Here is a 16,447-nt window from a genome sequence, read left to right on the forward strand (position 1 = left end):
TTCACATCTGCCACGAGTTTCGGCAAAAGCTTTGAATGAATCAAGTAAGCGGCCTAGAGAGCCTCGATTGTGCAATGCGTTTCTTTTCTTGCAGATGGACGTTATGCTGCTCCACGGTAGTGACCAAGGGGTGTGTGGGATGGTTCGAAGTGGACTGGGAACCTCAAGCACTTCTGGATTAAATTGACTTGTCTTGATTGTGCTTTTATCTATTAGTAATACTTTTCTAACGCTCCAGGACAAAGAAAATGAAGAGAATACGAGGAGAATCTTCCGCTACGTCGCCGGCGAACAACGGCCTCTCACGGCATCGGCACGAACAAGGCTAGCTCGCACCAATTTGACGGCATCCAGTGACACTAACCGTCCAAAGCATAACCGCTGGTATCCTTGGTCTTGAAATACGCCACGGCAATTTTCTGCAACTGATGCCTCCGCACCTTGCCAGTGATAGTGAGTGGCCAACCATCCAACCCCAGCTCTTCCAACGTGACCACCTCGCCCAGCGAAAACCCCGATCCCACCATCTGAAGGAACATCTCGTTGACGTCTATCGCTGTCACATTCTCGGGCAAGCGGTCGAGAATAACGTAGGGCATCTCGCCGTGCATAGGGGACGGGATACCGATTACGCAGGCCTGTTCGAATTTTGAGCGGTGTTAGCAACAGTTTGCGGGTCGCTCCCTTCATCCATTCGAAGAGTGTTTGATTAAGCTCAAAGGGAGCAGCAAACTTACCTCAACCGACAAGTGCCTGGCCAAGAAGGCCTCGATAGCCGTAGGATTGAAGAACCCGACTGAGCTCTTCACGACATCCTTCATCCTGCCCACCACAAACACCATTCCCTTCTCATCAATCACGGCCAGATCTCCAGTGCGAAACCACTTCCTGCCCTCTTTGTCGGTATAAAACATCTGCTGCGCAAACCCATCCAGATACCCATCGATATACGCCTCGCTCGAGATATGCAGCTCGCCCTGCTTGCCCCTAGGCACCACCTCCCACTCCTTATCAGCAGCAGCAGCAGCAGCAGCAGCCTGCAAGTTCCCCTCCTTGTCGACGTCAACAACCTTAACCCTCGACCCCGGCGTGGCCGTTCCCACCGGCATCACATCTCCCAACGGCTTCAGCCCTCCTCCAGCTCCTCCTCCGTCCTTCTTCAGGAAAGTACCAGGGGGATATCCCAAACCCCCCACCCCCTCCGTCATCCCAAACCCCGCCACAAACACCACTTCGGCACCAACGCCCAACAGCTCCCTCAACCGCTCCAGATACCCAACCGTGATGATCTCGCCACTAACGAACACACCCCTAACCGACCGGATCTTTTTGGGCTCGAAACCCCTATGTTTAGCCAGCAACACCAGCTGGCTGCGCATCAATTCCAAGTTCGTGACGCCGCACTTTTCAATGGCTTCCAAGTTCGCAGCCACAGAAAACGTCCGACTGGCAATGACCACGGCACCGCCGACGTGCCATTGGATCAAAGGCGAGGTCATGGATAAAGCCATCATGTTGGCCGCGAAGATTAGGCCTGTTGTTTGCGGCCGCTTGACGCCGCCCGGCGAAGGGGCGGACCAGGCGGTGTGCGAAGTAACGGCCGCGCACACGTTTCTCGTCGTGCGCGGCACGCCTTTGGGTTGCGAGGCTGAGGTGCCGCTTGTGAAGAAAATGTTGGAGATGCGATCGGGTCGGTCTTCGCGGACTGTTCGTTGTTGAGACGAGATGCTGCTTTCTTGGTTGGTAAAAGGTGGCTGGGGGGAGGCGATGTCTGTGGCGAAGGAGATCCAGTTACCATCGTTACCACCGTTACCACTAGATGCGCGGCGGGCGGGGTTGGTGAGAGGGGAGAGGCAGATGCCTAGGAAGAAACTATTGCTGGTGTTGCCGTTGCCAGACTCAGATGCTTCACTGTCTGCCGGTGTCGCTGTCGCTACCGCCGCTTCCAGACGGAGTTTTTCGACAATCTCAACGGACGCCTCGTCTTCCACGACCACCACCGCGGGCCTCAGCCGACGGAAGTAATACCCCATCAACTCCTCGTCCTCGGGCAGGTCAGAGTGAAGTAACTGCACAGTTCGACAGACGAGGGTATGGCACTTCAGCGCCGCGGTCCACATGACGAGGGACCACTCGGCGCCATGCGGAATGAATGTGAGAATTGTCGAGTCGGCGGGGACATTGTATCTGTCGAGGATGGCACCCAGACGCGCGGTTCCGCGCGCCATTTGGTCGAAGGACCAGATCAGCATCGAGTCTTGGTATTTGGGGTCGACTGTTGATTTGACGGGGGATGATGGCTTGCCGACGAGGGCTTCGAGGTGGTTGGCGGGCTGATAGAGGGAGATGAGGGCGGCGCGACTGGGATCGATGTCGATGCCGTGCTGGTAAATGGACCAGACAGAGTCACCGTGGGGAGGCGGAGGACCACCGTCGAGCTCGGAGGGAGGCAGAGTTTGGGTCATTGTTGTTATCGTCGTCGTTTTTGTTGTGGTAGAGTGGACGAGTCGAGATGCATGGGACAAAATTCGTGATTCGAAAGAGGCGGGGAGGTCTGTTTAAGTATGTAGCTCCAGGGTCAGATCGACGTCGACTTGTCAATCTGTGGCGCGGGAGTGATCGCCTGGTGACCTGACCTGATTGACTCGTTAATGCTTGGGTAAAGTCATGTTGGCACAGGTAAAGGGATGCTCACGATCTATCTAGCAGCCGTCACACACGATGCTTCCCGAACGAAAGTTAGAAATTCTCGTCGGCTTTGAGATGAGGAATCTGCTTGGTGCCCTCGTCGCTCCTCGGTTTCAGTGTATGTAGTGTAACTGGATCTCCAAACTTCTGGTATGACGTGTGTTAGTCTCAGAAAAGGTTCGCTAAGCACGACGAGGCAGACAAGAGGACAGGGCGTCGGCACTAAGGAGCCAATTGATCATTTGTGCGACCCGGCTTTGGCCCCGATTCCGAGACAATTCCAATAGTGGATCAGAATATAACCGAAGATCGTAGCGGCGGGGGGTGCGACGGCTGCCTGGATTGGTGTGTGCTTGAGTGGTCGTCGGGCCCGACCCGAGAAGTGAGCTACACATACACAGTACAGACGGGGCTCGGTTACGGTCGTCGAGGACTGGCAGGAAGGCTTTCCGTTGCTAGAACTACGAAAGACGGAAAAGAAAACCCGACTTCGATCTACCAAGTAACTGTCAACACATGCTAGGCTCCATGAAACCATTTCTGAATCTCTCCGCTACTTTCATGCTTCTGATCTCACTTCCTTCATACTGCACCGTAACCAGCAAGCCTTTCTCGGGTAATCATGGCCGGAGGCAAAGAGATCCAGGTATTGCTGCCTTTGATATCTCTTTAACAATGTCAGCCTCTCGAGAGCGATCATATGAACAGCCCAACATCTCTGTCAACGATCTTCGATGTCCATGTAAAATCACGATCCTCGTACCTAGCCCGTCACGATGCCGCACCAGGCAAGCACCAAACCCGTGAGACATGAAACAAGCCGACCCGAGACCAAGTTCACAAACAACATATAAAATGAAGCACCAAGAGCAAAGGAAACAAAAACAAGATTGGAAAACAGTCTGCTGCGATTCAGCAATCTCTCGGTGGCTGATTGCTTGACTAAGTCTTCTGAGGCACACAATGATGAAGAAACATGGGGGGTATATCTCGAACAACGCCAAGCTAAGCAGCCTAAAAACAATCGCGACAAGCCGACAATACCGCAACTCGTCCGTTCATTCAATCCTCCATGTGGGAGACACCGACAGCCTCGAGCGCCTCAAAGCGCTGCTTCAAGAATTCAAACTGTGCCTTCATCGAGGCTGTCTCGTTCCTAGTCGCCGCCAACTCTGCCTCCATCGAGGCCACCTTGTCACTATTCGCCCTCAACTCCTTTCTAGTCGTCCCCAGCGCCTGGTTAGTCGCCGCCAAGTTCCTGTCAGTCGTCCCCAACCTGTATTGGGTCGCCGCCAAATTGCTTGTAGTTGTCGTCAAGCCCTTCTGTACTTGATTCAGCTGCTTCGACTTGAGCGTCTCACCCGTCAGAGCCTCCCAGAGAGACTTGTTCTCTCTCTGGACGTGCCTTTCGAGCTGTCCGATGCGGACGTTGTTGCCACTGTCCTTCTCGACCGCCGCCTTGACCTTGCTGTCGACGTCACTCAGCTTTGTCTCGACACGATCAATCCTGTGCAACTGGGCGTCATGTTTGTTTGCGTGGTCCTTGATGGTGGCACCCTGCTTGCCGATTTGAAATTCGTTATTTCTGATGCTGAAAGCTTGCTGATTGACCTTGGCGGTCAGGTTGTCGGCGGCCTGCATGACCGCCTTGAGGTCGAGGTGCCCGACAGCGGTGACCAGCCCGTCCTGGACGTCCTGTAGAAAAAAAAAAAAAGAAAAAAAAAAAAGAAGGTCCAATCAGCATGATGGGACACAAGCTGAGTAGACCATAGGGCAATAGGAACAAAACGGAACCAGAATCTGTCCAGCTGTAATAACTGCATCACCAGGCCGGTCGACGAAAGGTACTCAATTCCACAGATGCCGACCTACTGAGCGTCATTTCAGCCGCAAGTCAAAGCTCCCCAACCCGACAATACGCTGACCAAGCGCATGTCGCCGACCAGTACGTATGAGCCCGGTGATGCGCCGTGGGACAACTCTGGGTTCAGATGACAACATGAAAGTTGTAGAGCTGGAGCCGCGTGACGTTTGTCGGACGACGTATCCGATGAAACAGGCCGACGGGGCCCCCCAGGCAGAAACTCCTTTTGCATTCTGAAAACTGACTCCCCCGCGAACTTGAACCCGACCCAGGCACTAAGAGTCCCAGGCCGGCGGCGGGCATGTGGTCGAGTCTCGGTTCAACATCCCACGGACGGCTTGGCAGCATTATAAGAGAACGATGGCGTATGACTGGAACAGAAACTGGGCTGGACAAAATGGACCTACCTCGGAGGATGAACCTGCGACGCCATTGCTGCCCTCAGCAGTCTCGTGCTGATCAGCCTGTAATCGACACCTGTCAGCGATTGCTGTGTAGCGATGGTGATATGGAGGAAGATGAATGAGTGTAATGGTAGGAGACGTAAAGTGACAACTTACCCGCTCTTGCGTTCTCGCACGCTTCTTCTCGTGCTGGTGAGGGCGGAGTTATTGTTATAGCCCATGTTGGTTGTTGCTGTTGATGTGGGTTTTGACAGAGTTGATGGTCTTGCGAAGACTTGAGGTGGCAAGGTAGAAGTTCAAGAAGAAGGGTGGTGAGGAGAAGGGTGGTGAGGAGAAGGGTGGTGAGGAGAAGGGTGGTGAGGAGAAGGGTGGTGAGGAGAAGGGTGGTGAGGAGAAGGGTGGGAGGGGAGGTTTAAATAATGGACTAGAAGGCTGATCTGGGGACCCACCCAGAATAGCACTCGCAGCGTGAAGGGAAATGAACAATAGCAAGCCAAAAGCTATCTCGAGATGGGACGAACCGTGGAAAAGTGGGCCAAGATTGTGGTGTTTGCTTGCGAGGTGAAGGCAACAGCGGCGGCAGGTGTTGGCGCTTCAGTCACCGCCCGGTTGCGCCGCGGTGCTGTGACGAAAGATACATCGACAACAGCCAGACGAGTTCACACAAACTGGCTTAATCACGCTCCAGTGGTCGGTTCTCAGCCGGATAAAAACCGACCGCTATTCAATAGAGGCAACTGCACGAGATTAATGTCTTCTGGACATGATATGGCTGGGAATTGGGCGTAAACTGACCACTGAGTTCATGCTGGAGAGGGGGGTGGAAGTACACCAGGCAAAGTTGACGCAGCGCGGGGAGCGGGCCAGTGAAGGACGTGAAGATGGTATGAGAAGTCGGGGCGGTATGCAGAATGGTGAATGTTGATTCTGGGCCCATCCGAAAGTGCCACACCTGCCACCAGGTGACGAGAGCCACCCCGCTCAGCCACTCGGGAAAGGGAAGTGTTGGAGGACCTTGGGCGTCGCTGTTCAGAACCCAGTTCCCAGGTTGCAAGGTGTGACGCAACAAGCTGTTGAAATTCTCGCCAGGGGAAGGTGTACTTTGTGAAGTGAAGAAGTGAGCAGGAACAAACAGGTTGCAGACTGTCTTCTTGCTGTTGATGGACTAGAAGCTGGTGCAATGTGGCTCCAAGCTAAATTTCACTTCGAGAGCATATGTGCCTATGTTGATTTTGATTTATGCTTTCTTCCGCAACACGGCAAAGTCGTGGGAGAGCGCACCAAGGTTCCGCCTGCGGTAACCACTGGCATAAAAACCCTTGCCGCTTCAGGTTGTCCGAGACTCCAAGTGGAATGGATCCATGGGACAAAGAGTACAATTTCCAAAAGGCAGCTGGATGTGTCACTGACACTAGTCTCGCATTAGGGTAGCCGTTCAAATATCTACCCCGCCATCTCCTCCCCATCCTCGTTTTTGCTGAATGAAAGTACTGCCATTGACGAGTCGGCCAAAAACAACCGCAAACCACCGCCCTAAATGCCGGGACGCTACAAGCAGACAGCCATGAAGTCTACCGGAGGCACGACTCCGCGTCCGCAGCGTATGCAACTCGCAGAGCGGGTCGCTCTGGAATCGGATATAGCCAAATTCCGCGAGCACACAGACGACAGTGATAGCGACAGCCTTCACTACCCAGAGCATCAACTGGAAGATAGCGATGTCGAGAGCCGTCCTGAGGAAGAAAATGATTTCGGAAGCAAGGCAAGTCTGACACTGCCAGAGTATCGTCTTCGTGGCACTTCCCCCCGTCCCTTTCCTCGCCTTTTGCCCATATCCCATATGCTGTCGAGCGACAGGTGGAAACCAAGTACCGACTCTGCCGTGATAAAGACCGAAGTGAAGCCCAAGGAGGAGCACGAGGAAAAGCCCAAGGACGAGAAGCCCAAGGACGCGAAGCTCGAGGAGAAGCCCAAGGAGCAGAAGCCGTCCTTCGCGAACCAGAAGCATAACGTCTCGACCAACCTCGGCGTTTCGCTGGAGGTTCGTCTGACTGCTGCTTTAGCTGCTTTTTGCTTTTTGGTGCTGGATACCTCGCTGGCCTGAAGTCACGCATCGCTTCAGTCGAGGCAGGTCTCGAGGAGTTGGGCACCGAATCCAGCAGCAACAACGGCCTTTTCTTCTTCCACTTTCTGCTGGAGGTACTTCACATTGCTGGGTCGGCCACTATCTGCGTGTGGGTGCTTCGTCGCCTTACTGACCTTGAGTCGCGCATCACCGGATAAGCGGCCTAACTGGATTCCCTCGGGCTGGACATCGGCAACCACGCTTGGCCGCACTGAAGGAGCAACCGGAGAGTCATTTTGACCCTAGAGTTTGAGTGGACGGCATCCGAGCAGTGATGGATGCATCGTTCAACACGAGCAGGCGTTGCGGTGTTGGGGACGGGTCCTGATATTCGCCCGGAATAGCAGCACAATAGGCGTGGCTACTGAGCCGTAAAGCGGACGGGTAGACAAGAAAAACAGCATAAATGTAACATGGATAAATAGCCCAGCCAGCCGTCAAGTAGAAAAATGAACAACAAGATGGAAACAACATGGTGGTTGTAAACTTGCCTGACAGTGACCATCGAGTGTCGGACATGTATTGATGAAGTGACGTTCAAAGGGGGTCACTTGACTGTGCACGTGATGGTGGGGTTGGTGGGACCTGTTTTCAGGGGAGGCAGACAAGCGCAAGAGTGAAATGGACGGCAATGGAAATGTGACGGGCGGTCAGAGGTTTTGGAGCAGAACAGACAGCTGATGAGGAAGAAGATTCAAGACATGGAAACCGAATGGAACTGGAAGGGAACAGAAAGTGGGATTGCTTCCACTTTAAATGGGAGCTTGGACCGTTCGGCTCTTGGGGTCCATGCATTCAATTCAGTCAACGGAGGATCCATGGAGCCTGGCCGCCTGTTGTACCCAGGTACCTAGGTACCTGCGGCTGTACATGTACTGCACTACTGCTGGCTGTCACTGTGACCGCCCGCGAGCTTGCTGCCCCGCTGTTACCTATGTAGGTGGGTAGGAAGGTGCCCCCTACAGGAATGGAGTCCCTCTGTACAGCACAGCACTGCAGCCAGCAAAGTGGAAGGCCAGACCACCACCACCTCCTTACCTCCAGCTCAGTCCCATCAAAGTCCCGTCCATCGATATTTTTCTGGAGCTCTGCGCCAAGACCCACGCCCGACCCAGTTGCACGAGCCTCACAACATCAAACTTCAAGTCTTAACATCAACATATTCTCTCCCGCTTTGCGCCCTTGTTCCTGAAGCTCCGCCGTTGCTTGGTCTTTACTATTCCGAGCTTTAATTCCTCTCCATCATGTCTTTCGGAGGCCAAACACCGACCATCATTGTCCTGAAAGAGGGTCAGTCAGCGAGCCCCTCCATGGTCCCCTCCTCCGCCGTCCTGCCCTCTCCTTGGCCCCCCCCTTTTTTTATCCTCAAGGTCATTATCGATCGCAAACTGACAACCACCACCCTCTTCCCACTACAGGCACCGATACCTCGCAGGGCAAGCCCCAGATCATCTCCAACATCAACGCCTGTCTCGCCGTCCAGGCCACCATCAAGTCGACACTCGGTCCCTATGGCGGTGACCTATTAATGGTGGATGAGAACGGCAGGCAGACCATCACAAACGATGGCGCCACCGTCATGAAGCTCCTCGACATTGTCCACCCTGCCGCCCGAATCCTCGTCGACATTGCCCGATCACAAGATGCCGAAGTCGGCGACGGCACCACCTCGGTCGTCGTGCTCGCCGGCGAGATCCTCAAGGAGATCAAGGAACATGTTGAACAGGGTGTCAGCTCACAGATCATCATCAAGGGCCTGAGGAGGGCCTCCACCATGGCTGTCAACAAGATCAAGGAGATTGCCATCAACACCAACGAGGCTAACCGCCGCGAGACCCTCAGCAAGTTGGCCGCCACCGCCATGACTAGCAAGCTCATCAAGAGAAACACCGAGTTCTTCACAGAGAGTAAGCAGCCAGCCAGCCAGCCAGCATAACCAATGTCGCAAACACACACTTTACATACGAGTGCTAGTACTAACAGATACCCCGCCTGTGCGCAGTGGTTGTCGACGCCGTCCTTTCCCTCGACCAAGAAGACCTCAACGAAAAGTTAATAGGCATGAAGAAGATCCCCGGCGGCTCCCTGACCGACTCGCTGTTCGTCAACGGTGTCGCCTTCAAGAAGACCTTCTCGTACGCCGGTTTCGAGCAACAGCCCAAGTCGTTCAAGAACCCCAAGATCTGCTGCCTTAACGTCGAGCTCGAGCTCAAGGCCGAGAAGGACAATGCCGAGGTGCGCGTCGAGCAGGTTTCCGAGTACCAGGCCATCGTCGACGCCGAGTGGCAGATCATTTACAAGAAGCTTGAGGCCGTCCACGCGACAGGCGCTAAGGTTGTGCTGTCCAAGCTGCCCATCGGCGATCTGGCTACCCAGTACTTTGCCGACCGCGACATCTTCTGCGCCGGCCGCGTCACCTCGGAGGATATGGAGCGTGTCGTCCAGGCCACGGGCGCCACCATCCAGAGCACCTGCTCCGACATTCTGCCCGAGCACCTGGGCACCTGCGGCACCTTTGAGGAGCGCCAGATCGGCGGCGAGCGCTTCAACTTCTTCGAGGACTGCCCGTCGGCCAAGACGTGCACGCTGGTCCTGCGCGGCGGCGCAGAGCAGTTCATTGCCGAGGTCGAGCGCTCCCTGCACGACGCCATCATGATCGTCAAGCGCGCCATCCGCAACAAGACCATTGTCGGCGGCGGCGGCGCCGTCGAGATGGAGATCTCTGCCTACCTGCACCGCTTCGCCGACCGCGACGTGGCCCACAAGCAGCAGGCCATCATCAAGTCATTCGCCAAGGCCCTCGAGATCATCCCCCGCCAGCTGTGCGACAACGCCGGCTTCGACGCCACCGACATCCTCAACAAGCTCCGCGTCGAGCACCGCAAGGGCAACACGTGGGCCGGCGTCGACTTCACCAACGAGGGCGTCTGCGACATGATGGAGCGCTTCGTCTGGGAGCCCGCGCTCGTCAAGATCAACGCCCTCCAGGCGGCCACCGAGGCGGCTTGCCTCATTCTCGGCGTGGACGAGACCATCAGGAACGAGGAGAGCCAGGCGCCACAGGCCCCTGGCCAGAAATTGCCGCCCGGCGCGGCCCAGAGGGCTTTGAGGGGAAGGGGTCGTGGCATGCCTAGGCGGTAGATTGGGGGCACGGGAACGAAACAAAGGTCTTGTCAAGTTAAAGGAGATGATAACCAACGTAATATAGATGGCATAGTGTAGGTTTGTTGGGAATATACCTGTACAAATGATACTGTCAAGCTGTTCTGGACGATGTCTGCAGTTGGGTAGATTTCGGTGACATGATTCCATCCATGATGTACGAACGTCGCTCAGCGTTCCATGCTGGCCTTGCTTAGGCTCGGTACCTCTCCCTTCGATGATGTTTCGTAAGGAGGACCGCCGTTCGTACGTAATATCGAAAGCATTGACAAACTAAGAAAGGTGTTCATTTAAAAACTGATAAAGCTTTTCTTTCCACGTACTTTATGGAATCTCTACCGTACTCTATCAACCGTCAAAACTTTATGTCTATATTGATACTAATAAGCGTCCGCGATTCCTTCAACAAGTCTAATTCTAGGTCTATGTCTTACTCATTGCCATGTTAGCATTGATCAATGCCATACAATACAGTTTAAAAGATGAAACTCTTCTTTCTCTATATGTATGTACTCTATCGTGCACTCTATCGACCAAAATATAAAATATCATGTATGCATATACAAAAATCGTTTGATCGACGATTCCTCCAAGAGGAGACGGCGGTTGCCGTAGTGATCGTTGTGGCCGCTGTGGCTGTTGTGACCGTTGTGGCCGTTTTTGCAAGCACAAATCAACGACACCGAGGAAACCCAGTGTTTCTTTTGCTCTCGATATTGATACTTCCCAAAGAAATGATGACTCACTCGTTGCCTTCTGGATCATCGTCTCCGGAAAGCAAGTGGCTTACGTCCATCTTTCCACTTCCACTTCCACTTCCACTTCCACTTCCACTCCCGTTTACACTCCCGTTTACACTCCCACCATTCGCACTCCCACCATTCACACTCCCACTCCCACTCCCGCTTCCACCTCCACCACTTCCACTGGCTGTTGCTCCAGAACTGCCACCCCCAGTTCCATCACTTTTCTCCTCCTTATCGATATGATCACCCCCACCTCCACTCCCATCGCCATTACGAGTACTGATGCCACCACTGCCATCCATCACTGTATCCCTCTCGTTTGATCTCAAAAAATCTTTCCCTGAGCTTGGGCCTACTGGTCCTGATTCGGGGTTCGTTGTCGCTGCGCCCGCCGGCGCCGGTAGAGCGGGCGTTCCTGTGCCTGTGCTTGTACCTGTCCTGGGAATTGTTTTGGGGGTGGTTTTTGCTTTTTTCGTCCTTGTCGTGTCCATTGCATCTGGATCTGCATCTGGATTTGCATCTGGACCGACATTGTGATCAGGATCATAAGCACCGATATCAGTATGATTGTTGACACGTTCTTGCCAATCCTGATCCTGATCTTGATCCCGATCTTGCTCTTGGCCGTCGTGGTGGTGTTCGTGTTCCAAGGTATTTTCCTCAGCCATATCCATGTTATCTCCAGGTAAGCCTAGATCGTCCTGGTCTCGATCCTGATGTCGGCCCTGGTCCTGATCCTGGGTCTGATCTTGAGTCTGATCCCGGTTGTTGTCCTCATCGTACTCGTCCGGATCTCCGTTCAAAGCCATCTCAACATCATTATCGTCACGTTCTGGCTCTTCCGCTCCATCTGAGTGTGGGCTTGAGCTTCTTCGCCGGTTGTTGTTGTTGTTGTTGTTGTTGTTGTTGTTGTTGTTGTTGTTGTTGTTGTTGTTGTTGTTGTTGTTATTGTTGTTGTTGTTGTTGTTGTTGTTGTTGTTGTTGTTGTTGTTGTTGTTGTTGTTGTTGTTGATGGCGTTCCATGTACTTGTAGAAGAAATACTGGTGGCTCTTGTTGCTCCTGTACTTGCTCCTACTGTTTCTGATCCTTGCTGGCCGTTCCCGTCGCTGTTGTTGATGCTTGTGAAACGCGAACCCAGAGCGCTATCTGTGGCCATTTCCACATCACCATTGGCGCTGGCGCTGGCGCTGGCGCTGGAGATCAGCTGCTGTTCTCTTACGCTTTCCATGATAGGCGTGTATCTACTTGACCTTTCTGCGGCGGCGTTCTGGTACTCATTCTGACCCTTGTCGTCCTCATCCCCACTGCTTGTTTCGATCAACATATCCAAGTCCTGATCAATCGCTTCATCGTCTACCGCTGCCACTGCCATGCCATCCTCGTCCATTTGATGGTCTCTTCCCGACAATGACCCCGGCCCCGTTCCGTGCCTGCCATCTTGTCCAAAATGTCGCTCTGCTTCACTATCACCTTGCTCCATTCCCGAGCCGCTTCTAGCACTTATAAGACTTCCGTACCCCCCGACTTGTCCACCACCACTACTCCCGGCCTGTTGATCCCCCCTGTCATATTCTCTTCCAATGTCAGGTCTCCCAGATCCAAGCTCCTGAACTGGATCATAGTAACCAACACGTCCATCAGGATGACCACGTTCGTTATGGTCACTCCTACCCATCCCTATCCCAACAGCTTCGGTACCCGCCACAGTCAACAGCGCCTGGAACGTATCCGAATCGTTATCAGGTTCGGACGCAGAAGAGGCGCCACCGGCGTGGCGCTGCTGCTGGTGTTGATGCAATTGCCTAGGGCTTTGATGCTGTTGAGCCTGCTGTTGCTGCGGCTGCTGATGGGGATGGTGTTGATGCAATTGCTGGGGATGCTGCTGCTGCGATTGCGGGTATTGGTAGGGCGGATACTGCAGATGGTGTGAATCATGCTGCAGCATGATATGGCTAGGAGTTTCCATAGGAACATTTCTCATTGCTTCTTGAGGATAATGCTGAGCATCAGCGCCATGGGACGGGTCAGGTCGAGGGTGGTGTCTAGTCTGGGGATAGCCCGGGTGGATTTGTTCACCATAGCTGGTGTAAAGCGTCGGCGTCTGCATATGCTGTGGTGGCGGATGAAGAGGATGGCGATGGTGCAATGACTGATGTATCTGAGGCTGGTGATGCTCTGTGTAGTCTTGCTCGTTATGGACTTGTCCATGGTTGCTTAAGGTGTGGTGATGGGCTGTGGCTCTTCGCGCAGACGATGGACCTGGTTGGCGTATAATTTGTGGATTGATAAGAGGGGGCAAGGAAACGTGTGGATGGTGAGACTGGTGATAATGGGAAGGTGCTGGTTCAGAGTGATGTTGCCGTTCAGGATGCGGGTGCGGAGGGTAAGGAGATAGATATTGATGGTGATGATGCGGAGGAGGAGGGGAAGGATGATGTGGCAGCATCGGACTTTCATGCGCCTGCGTGTGACGAGTAAAGGGATTATGCTGAACGGTGGCTAGGTTCGTTGTTGTATCAGGGGTTACCTGCAGGGGAGGGCCGGGAGAAGGGGATGTCAAGATGGAGATTTGGTGACCGCTGGCATCAGTAAACTGCGAATGGCTCTGATTATATTGATGCGATGTGGCAGTAAAGAGATCTATGTGAGATGGTGGCTCGGGCGGCAAGGCAGGTATAGGGTGCGATCTGGGCTGATCACCGATGGTGACAGTATCACCAGCCGTAACATAACCAGGAGATCGGGTGGGTGTTGGTCGCTTGGAGTTGCTGGGATTAAGAGGCGGGCTAGGATTCGGACGCTTTATGCCACTGGACGTTGGAGTCACGACATTAGACAATGGAGGCGATATGATATTGGGTAACTGGGGCTGAAGTAGGGGCTGCTGCTGCTCCTGCTGCTCCTGCTGCTGCCGAGTTTGGGACGCGGATGGCAATGAAGACTTTCCCAGTTCTTTGCATTCAGAACAATTCCTAATAACATCAGAGACAACGTCCTTAATGCGACTCCAGTGGTAACGCTCCGTAATAGTGGCCGTAGTCCTGTTGATGCCCGCATGCGATTGGTTGTGCACCTCTGTCGCGATCTTGTACTGGCGGCGCGGGTCTGAGATGACCTCCCTGTCCTTGAGCATGAGGACGCCGCCTTCGAGTAGCCTGTAGTGAGTTGCGGCGCTACGAAGCCTGCTTTTCTCGGCTCGGTCAGCCCCGGGAGGATAGCGGGCGTGTTGCAGATAGTACTTGATCTTGTCGAAACGTTCTTCACTCACAAGTTCTTCGTTACCGTCCGCGTCGCCCAAGTCCCGGCCAAAGATGATGGCGTCCACCAGCTGGTCCGGGTAACTCTTGAGGTTGCCGGCCCCCTTGACACGGCCGATGCGCTTGAAGCCCAAGCCGTCCCAGATCTTGACCGACGCCACGTTGGTCTCGTAAACCAGATTGAAGACCGAGTACGTGTAGCCCAGCTTGGGTGCCCAGTCCAGGTAGGTCTCACCCATGAGACGACCGACACCACGGTTACGGGAGGTATCCGTCACAATGAAACCGGCATTGCAAATGTGGCTGCTGCGGCCAGGGTAGTTGGGTTTGATGTAGAAGGTGCCCAGGCAGTCCGTCGGCCAGTTCTGGTTGTCGACAATGTCCTCGGGGCGCTTGATTTCGCCGAGAAGCATGATGCCAGCAAAGTTTTGGAGCCAGTAGTCGGCGAACTTGTCGAACTCCATGGGGTCCATCATGGGGTAGGTGTCGCCACCCTCAATTTCATTGTTGAACTGATCATGGAGATAGTGCAGCAGGGAATCGGGCACTTGATGGCGCGAGGCGAAGGGGACAACGGTAGCTACCGTCGTGCGATCCCGCAGAGTCACATGGCGAGGGACAATGGTGTCCGGGAAGGAAGGGTGAGCAGGGTCGGGAAAGGGCTCCGCTCCAGAGACGCGGTGGATGGTTCCGGCCGAGGGGTCGTCAAGAATGGCCGGCATCTTGTCTTGCAGCAAGTCTATTGATCCGAAAGGTTGAAAAGACCTCTTTCCCTGGAGATGTCAAATATGCCTCCTGCCAATTGGTGTTAGCCACCTTATCCAAGGATAAAGGTGCATTTTATTAAGATAAAAATGCTCGTAGTTAGAATATACGCACTTGTAAAACAAATGACAACTATTCAAAGCTAGTTGAAGCAAAAAGGACAGAAATCTCGTCGTATAAGCAAGTGTGTGTGCGAGTGCGAGATATATAGAAGACCAAGGCGTCCAAATCGGGCCACCTAGCACAAGTATATCGTATGTAGATACGCGGCGGGGCGAAGTAACCAAGACTAAACCGGATAGTCGGTTGATAGCTTCCGATAGTTCGATAAGTTCGAATCCGTATCGGAACTCGGCTCGGAAAGCGGGAAAGCGGGGCCGTGACCGCGGCCGAGATCCGGTAATTTCGTGCGGGTAGCGGATGTGACGAAGTGTCTTGACCGAAAACGAAGGGCCGGGGCGGTACACCCCCTCAGCCCCACCTCACAGCCCAAATCCTCGGGGACGGACTCTGATTCCCGCTCGAAGACGAGGGACCGAAGAAAAACTAGGGACGGGACCGGGGAGTCGCACTGACGGTATGGACTTTGTAGGTAGATGGACACTCCGAGGCGTGCCCGATGTCCGCCAATGTTGGACCACACCAATCACCGGCTTGTCTTTGATCTTGTCCTGTCTCGTCTTGTCTTGTCACTTGCTGTCGTGCACCGGCCACCAAGGTACAACAGGAACCGTAACGACAAGCATGCGAGTTGTTTTTGACGTGACTGAATAAACGCGCCGTGGCAGCTCTGAGCACGACGAGCCGCCGTTCTTTCCCCGTGTGTAACGCGGGTAATCGACTGGGTGGTGCGGTGTGGTGTGGGCGGCGGCGGCAAATCTGATAAGGGCGTTTGGGTTGGATCCCCGTCGTTCTGAAATATTCGGCTCTGGTGATGATTTGTGCTCATTGGGGAACAAAAAGAGGAGAGGATGTCTGAGAGCCGAATGAAAGAGACTCTTTTTTTCTCTCGGTTGAATTGGATGTGTCCGCTGGCTGCTTAGTCATCATCATCAACTCAGCCGTCTTCGCAGCTCCTTCCTCATAAGCGTCAAGATCCCGAGTCGTGAAGCAGGAGCGAACAAGCTCGTCGAGTGACGTGCCGCGTCCTGCCTTCCATATCGAAAAGACTTGACTTATACAGAATCCGGGATTTGGTTCAAGCAATTTCCTTTCTCTGCTACATGCTTGACACATCAGCCCAACACGCTGCGCAATGTTCAAGACGCTCGCTCTTAACATCGAGGTATAGGAAGCAGTATACGTCTGTATTGAGGTATACATCCACTCACGCTGTTAGTGAAATGCTATCTACAACACTAGCCCACCACTATCATGTTTGCGTCTCAGAAGCACGGATTTATACCTACCTCTACTGCACCATGGCATACTGCAA

At 53.8% G+C, this 16,447-nt stretch overlaps 7 protein-coding genes across 7 annotated transcripts; 2 read left to right on the plus strand and 5 right to left on the minus strand.

Annotated features, from left to right (window-relative positions):
* Positions 1-156: 156 nt before the first annotated feature.
* On the minus strand, positions 157-2,681 carry SMAC4_06058 (uncharacterized protein). The gene is made up of 2 exons (XM_066090381.1): positions 738-2,681; positions 157-638 (listed from the first exon to the last, which is right to left on the minus strand). The coding sequence occupies exons 1-2, from the start codon at positions 2,463-2,465 to the stop codon at positions 360-362; spliced, it is 2,007 nt and encodes a 668-aa protein (XP_065947449.1). The 5' UTR covers positions 2,466-2,681; the 3' UTR covers positions 157-359.
* Positions 2,682-3,750: 1,069 nt separating this feature from the next.
* Positions 3,751-5,177, minus strand: SMAC4_06059 (uncharacterized protein; the record flags this gene model as incomplete). The annotated part of the gene is made up of 3 exons (XM_003349316.1): positions 3,751-4,383; positions 4,960-5,029; positions 5,113-5,177. The coding sequence occupies 3 exons, from the start codon at positions 5,175-5,177 to the stop codon at positions 3,751-3,753; spliced, it is 768 nt and encodes a 255-aa protein (XP_003349364.1).
* Positions 5,178-6,520: 1,343 nt separating this feature from the next.
* SMAC4_06060 (uncharacterized protein) lies at positions 6,521-7,239 on the plus strand (the record flags this gene model as incomplete). Its single annotated transcript, XM_003349317.1, has 2 exons — positions 6,521-6,997; positions 7,063-7,239. The coding sequence occupies 2 exons, from the start codon at positions 6,521-6,523 to the stop codon at positions 7,237-7,239; spliced, it is 654 nt and encodes a 217-aa protein (XP_003349365.1).
* Positions 7,240-8,133: 894 nt separating this feature from the next.
* On the plus strand, positions 8,134-10,351 carry SMAC4_06061 (uncharacterized protein). Its single transcript, XM_003349318.2, has 3 exons — positions 8,134-8,371; positions 8,500-8,988; positions 9,084-10,351. The coding sequence occupies exons 1-3, from the start codon at positions 8,326-8,328 to the stop codon at positions 10,220-10,222; spliced, it is 1,674 nt and encodes a 557-aa protein (XP_003349366.1). The 5' UTR covers positions 8,134-8,325; the 3' UTR covers positions 10,223-10,351.
* Positions 10,352-10,985: 634 nt separating this feature from the next.
* Positions 10,986-11,798, minus strand: SMAC4_06062 (uncharacterized protein; the record flags this gene model as incomplete). Its single annotated transcript, XM_003349319.2, has 1 exon — positions 10,986-11,798. The coding sequence occupies one exon, from the start codon at positions 11,796-11,798 to the stop codon at positions 10,986-10,988; it is 813 nt and encodes a 270-aa protein (XP_003349367.2).
* A 69-nt stretch (positions 11,799-11,867) lies between these two features.
* Positions 11,868-12,971, minus strand: SMAC4_06063 (uncharacterized protein; the record flags this gene model as incomplete). The annotated part of the gene is made up of 2 exons (XM_003349320.2): positions 11,868-12,030; positions 12,066-12,971. 2 exons carry the CDS (start codon positions 12,969-12,971, stop codon positions 11,935-11,937), a joined length of 1,002 nt encoding a protein of 333 aa, XP_003349368.2. The 3' UTR covers positions 11,868-11,934.
* Positions 12,972-13,369: 398 nt separating this feature from the next.
* On the minus strand, positions 13,370-15,255 carry SMAC4_06064 (uncharacterized protein). The gene is made up of 3 exons (XM_066090382.1): positions 15,127-15,255; positions 14,259-15,042; positions 13,370-14,172 (listed from the first exon to the last, which is right to left on the minus strand). Exons 2-3 carry the CDS (start codon positions 14,967-14,969, stop codon positions 14,164-14,166), a joined length of 720 nt encoding a protein of 239 aa, XP_065947450.1. The 5' UTR covers positions 14,970-15,042; positions 15,127-15,255; the 3' UTR covers positions 13,370-14,163.
* Positions 15,256-16,447: the final 1,192 nt, after the last annotated feature.

This window comes from Sordaria macrospora, chromosome 6, assembly GCF_033870435.1.
Source record: "Sordaria macrospora chromosome 6, complete sequence".
In the NCBI taxonomy this organism is placed as follows: domain Eukaryota; kingdom Fungi; phylum Ascomycota; class Sordariomycetes; order Sordariales; family Sordariaceae; genus Sordaria; species Sordaria macrospora.

What these genes read in the sequence shown, in the direction of transcription:
- SMAC4_06058 (XM_066090381.1), bottom strand. Translation starts at nt 2,465, where the DNA reads ATGACCCAAACTCTGCCTCCCTCCGAGCTCGACGGTGGTCCTCCGCCT. An exon ending in CCAGGCACTTGTCGGTTGAG is followed by an intron (nt 639 to 737) that starts GTAAGTTTGCTG and finishes AAATTCGAACAG; the next exon opens with GCCTGCGTAATCGGTATCCC.
- SMAC4_06061 (XM_003349318.2), top strand. Translation starts at nt 8,326, where the DNA reads ATGTCTTTCGGAGGCCAAACACCGACCATCATTGTCCTGAAAGAGG. An exon ending in CATCATTGTCCTGAAAGAGG is followed by an intron (nt 8,372 to 8,499) that starts GTCAGTCAGCGA and finishes TTCCCACTACAG; the next exon opens with GCACCGATACCTCGCAGGGC. An exon ending in CACCGAGTTCTTCACAGAGA is followed by an intron (nt 8,989 to 9,083) that starts GTAAGCAGCCAG and finishes GCCTGTGCGCAG; the next exon opens with TGGTTGTCGACGCCGTCCTT.
- SMAC4_06064 (XM_066090382.1), bottom strand. Translation starts at nt 14,969, where the DNA reads ATGCCGGCCATTCTTGACGACCCCTCGGCCGGAACCATCCACCGCGTC.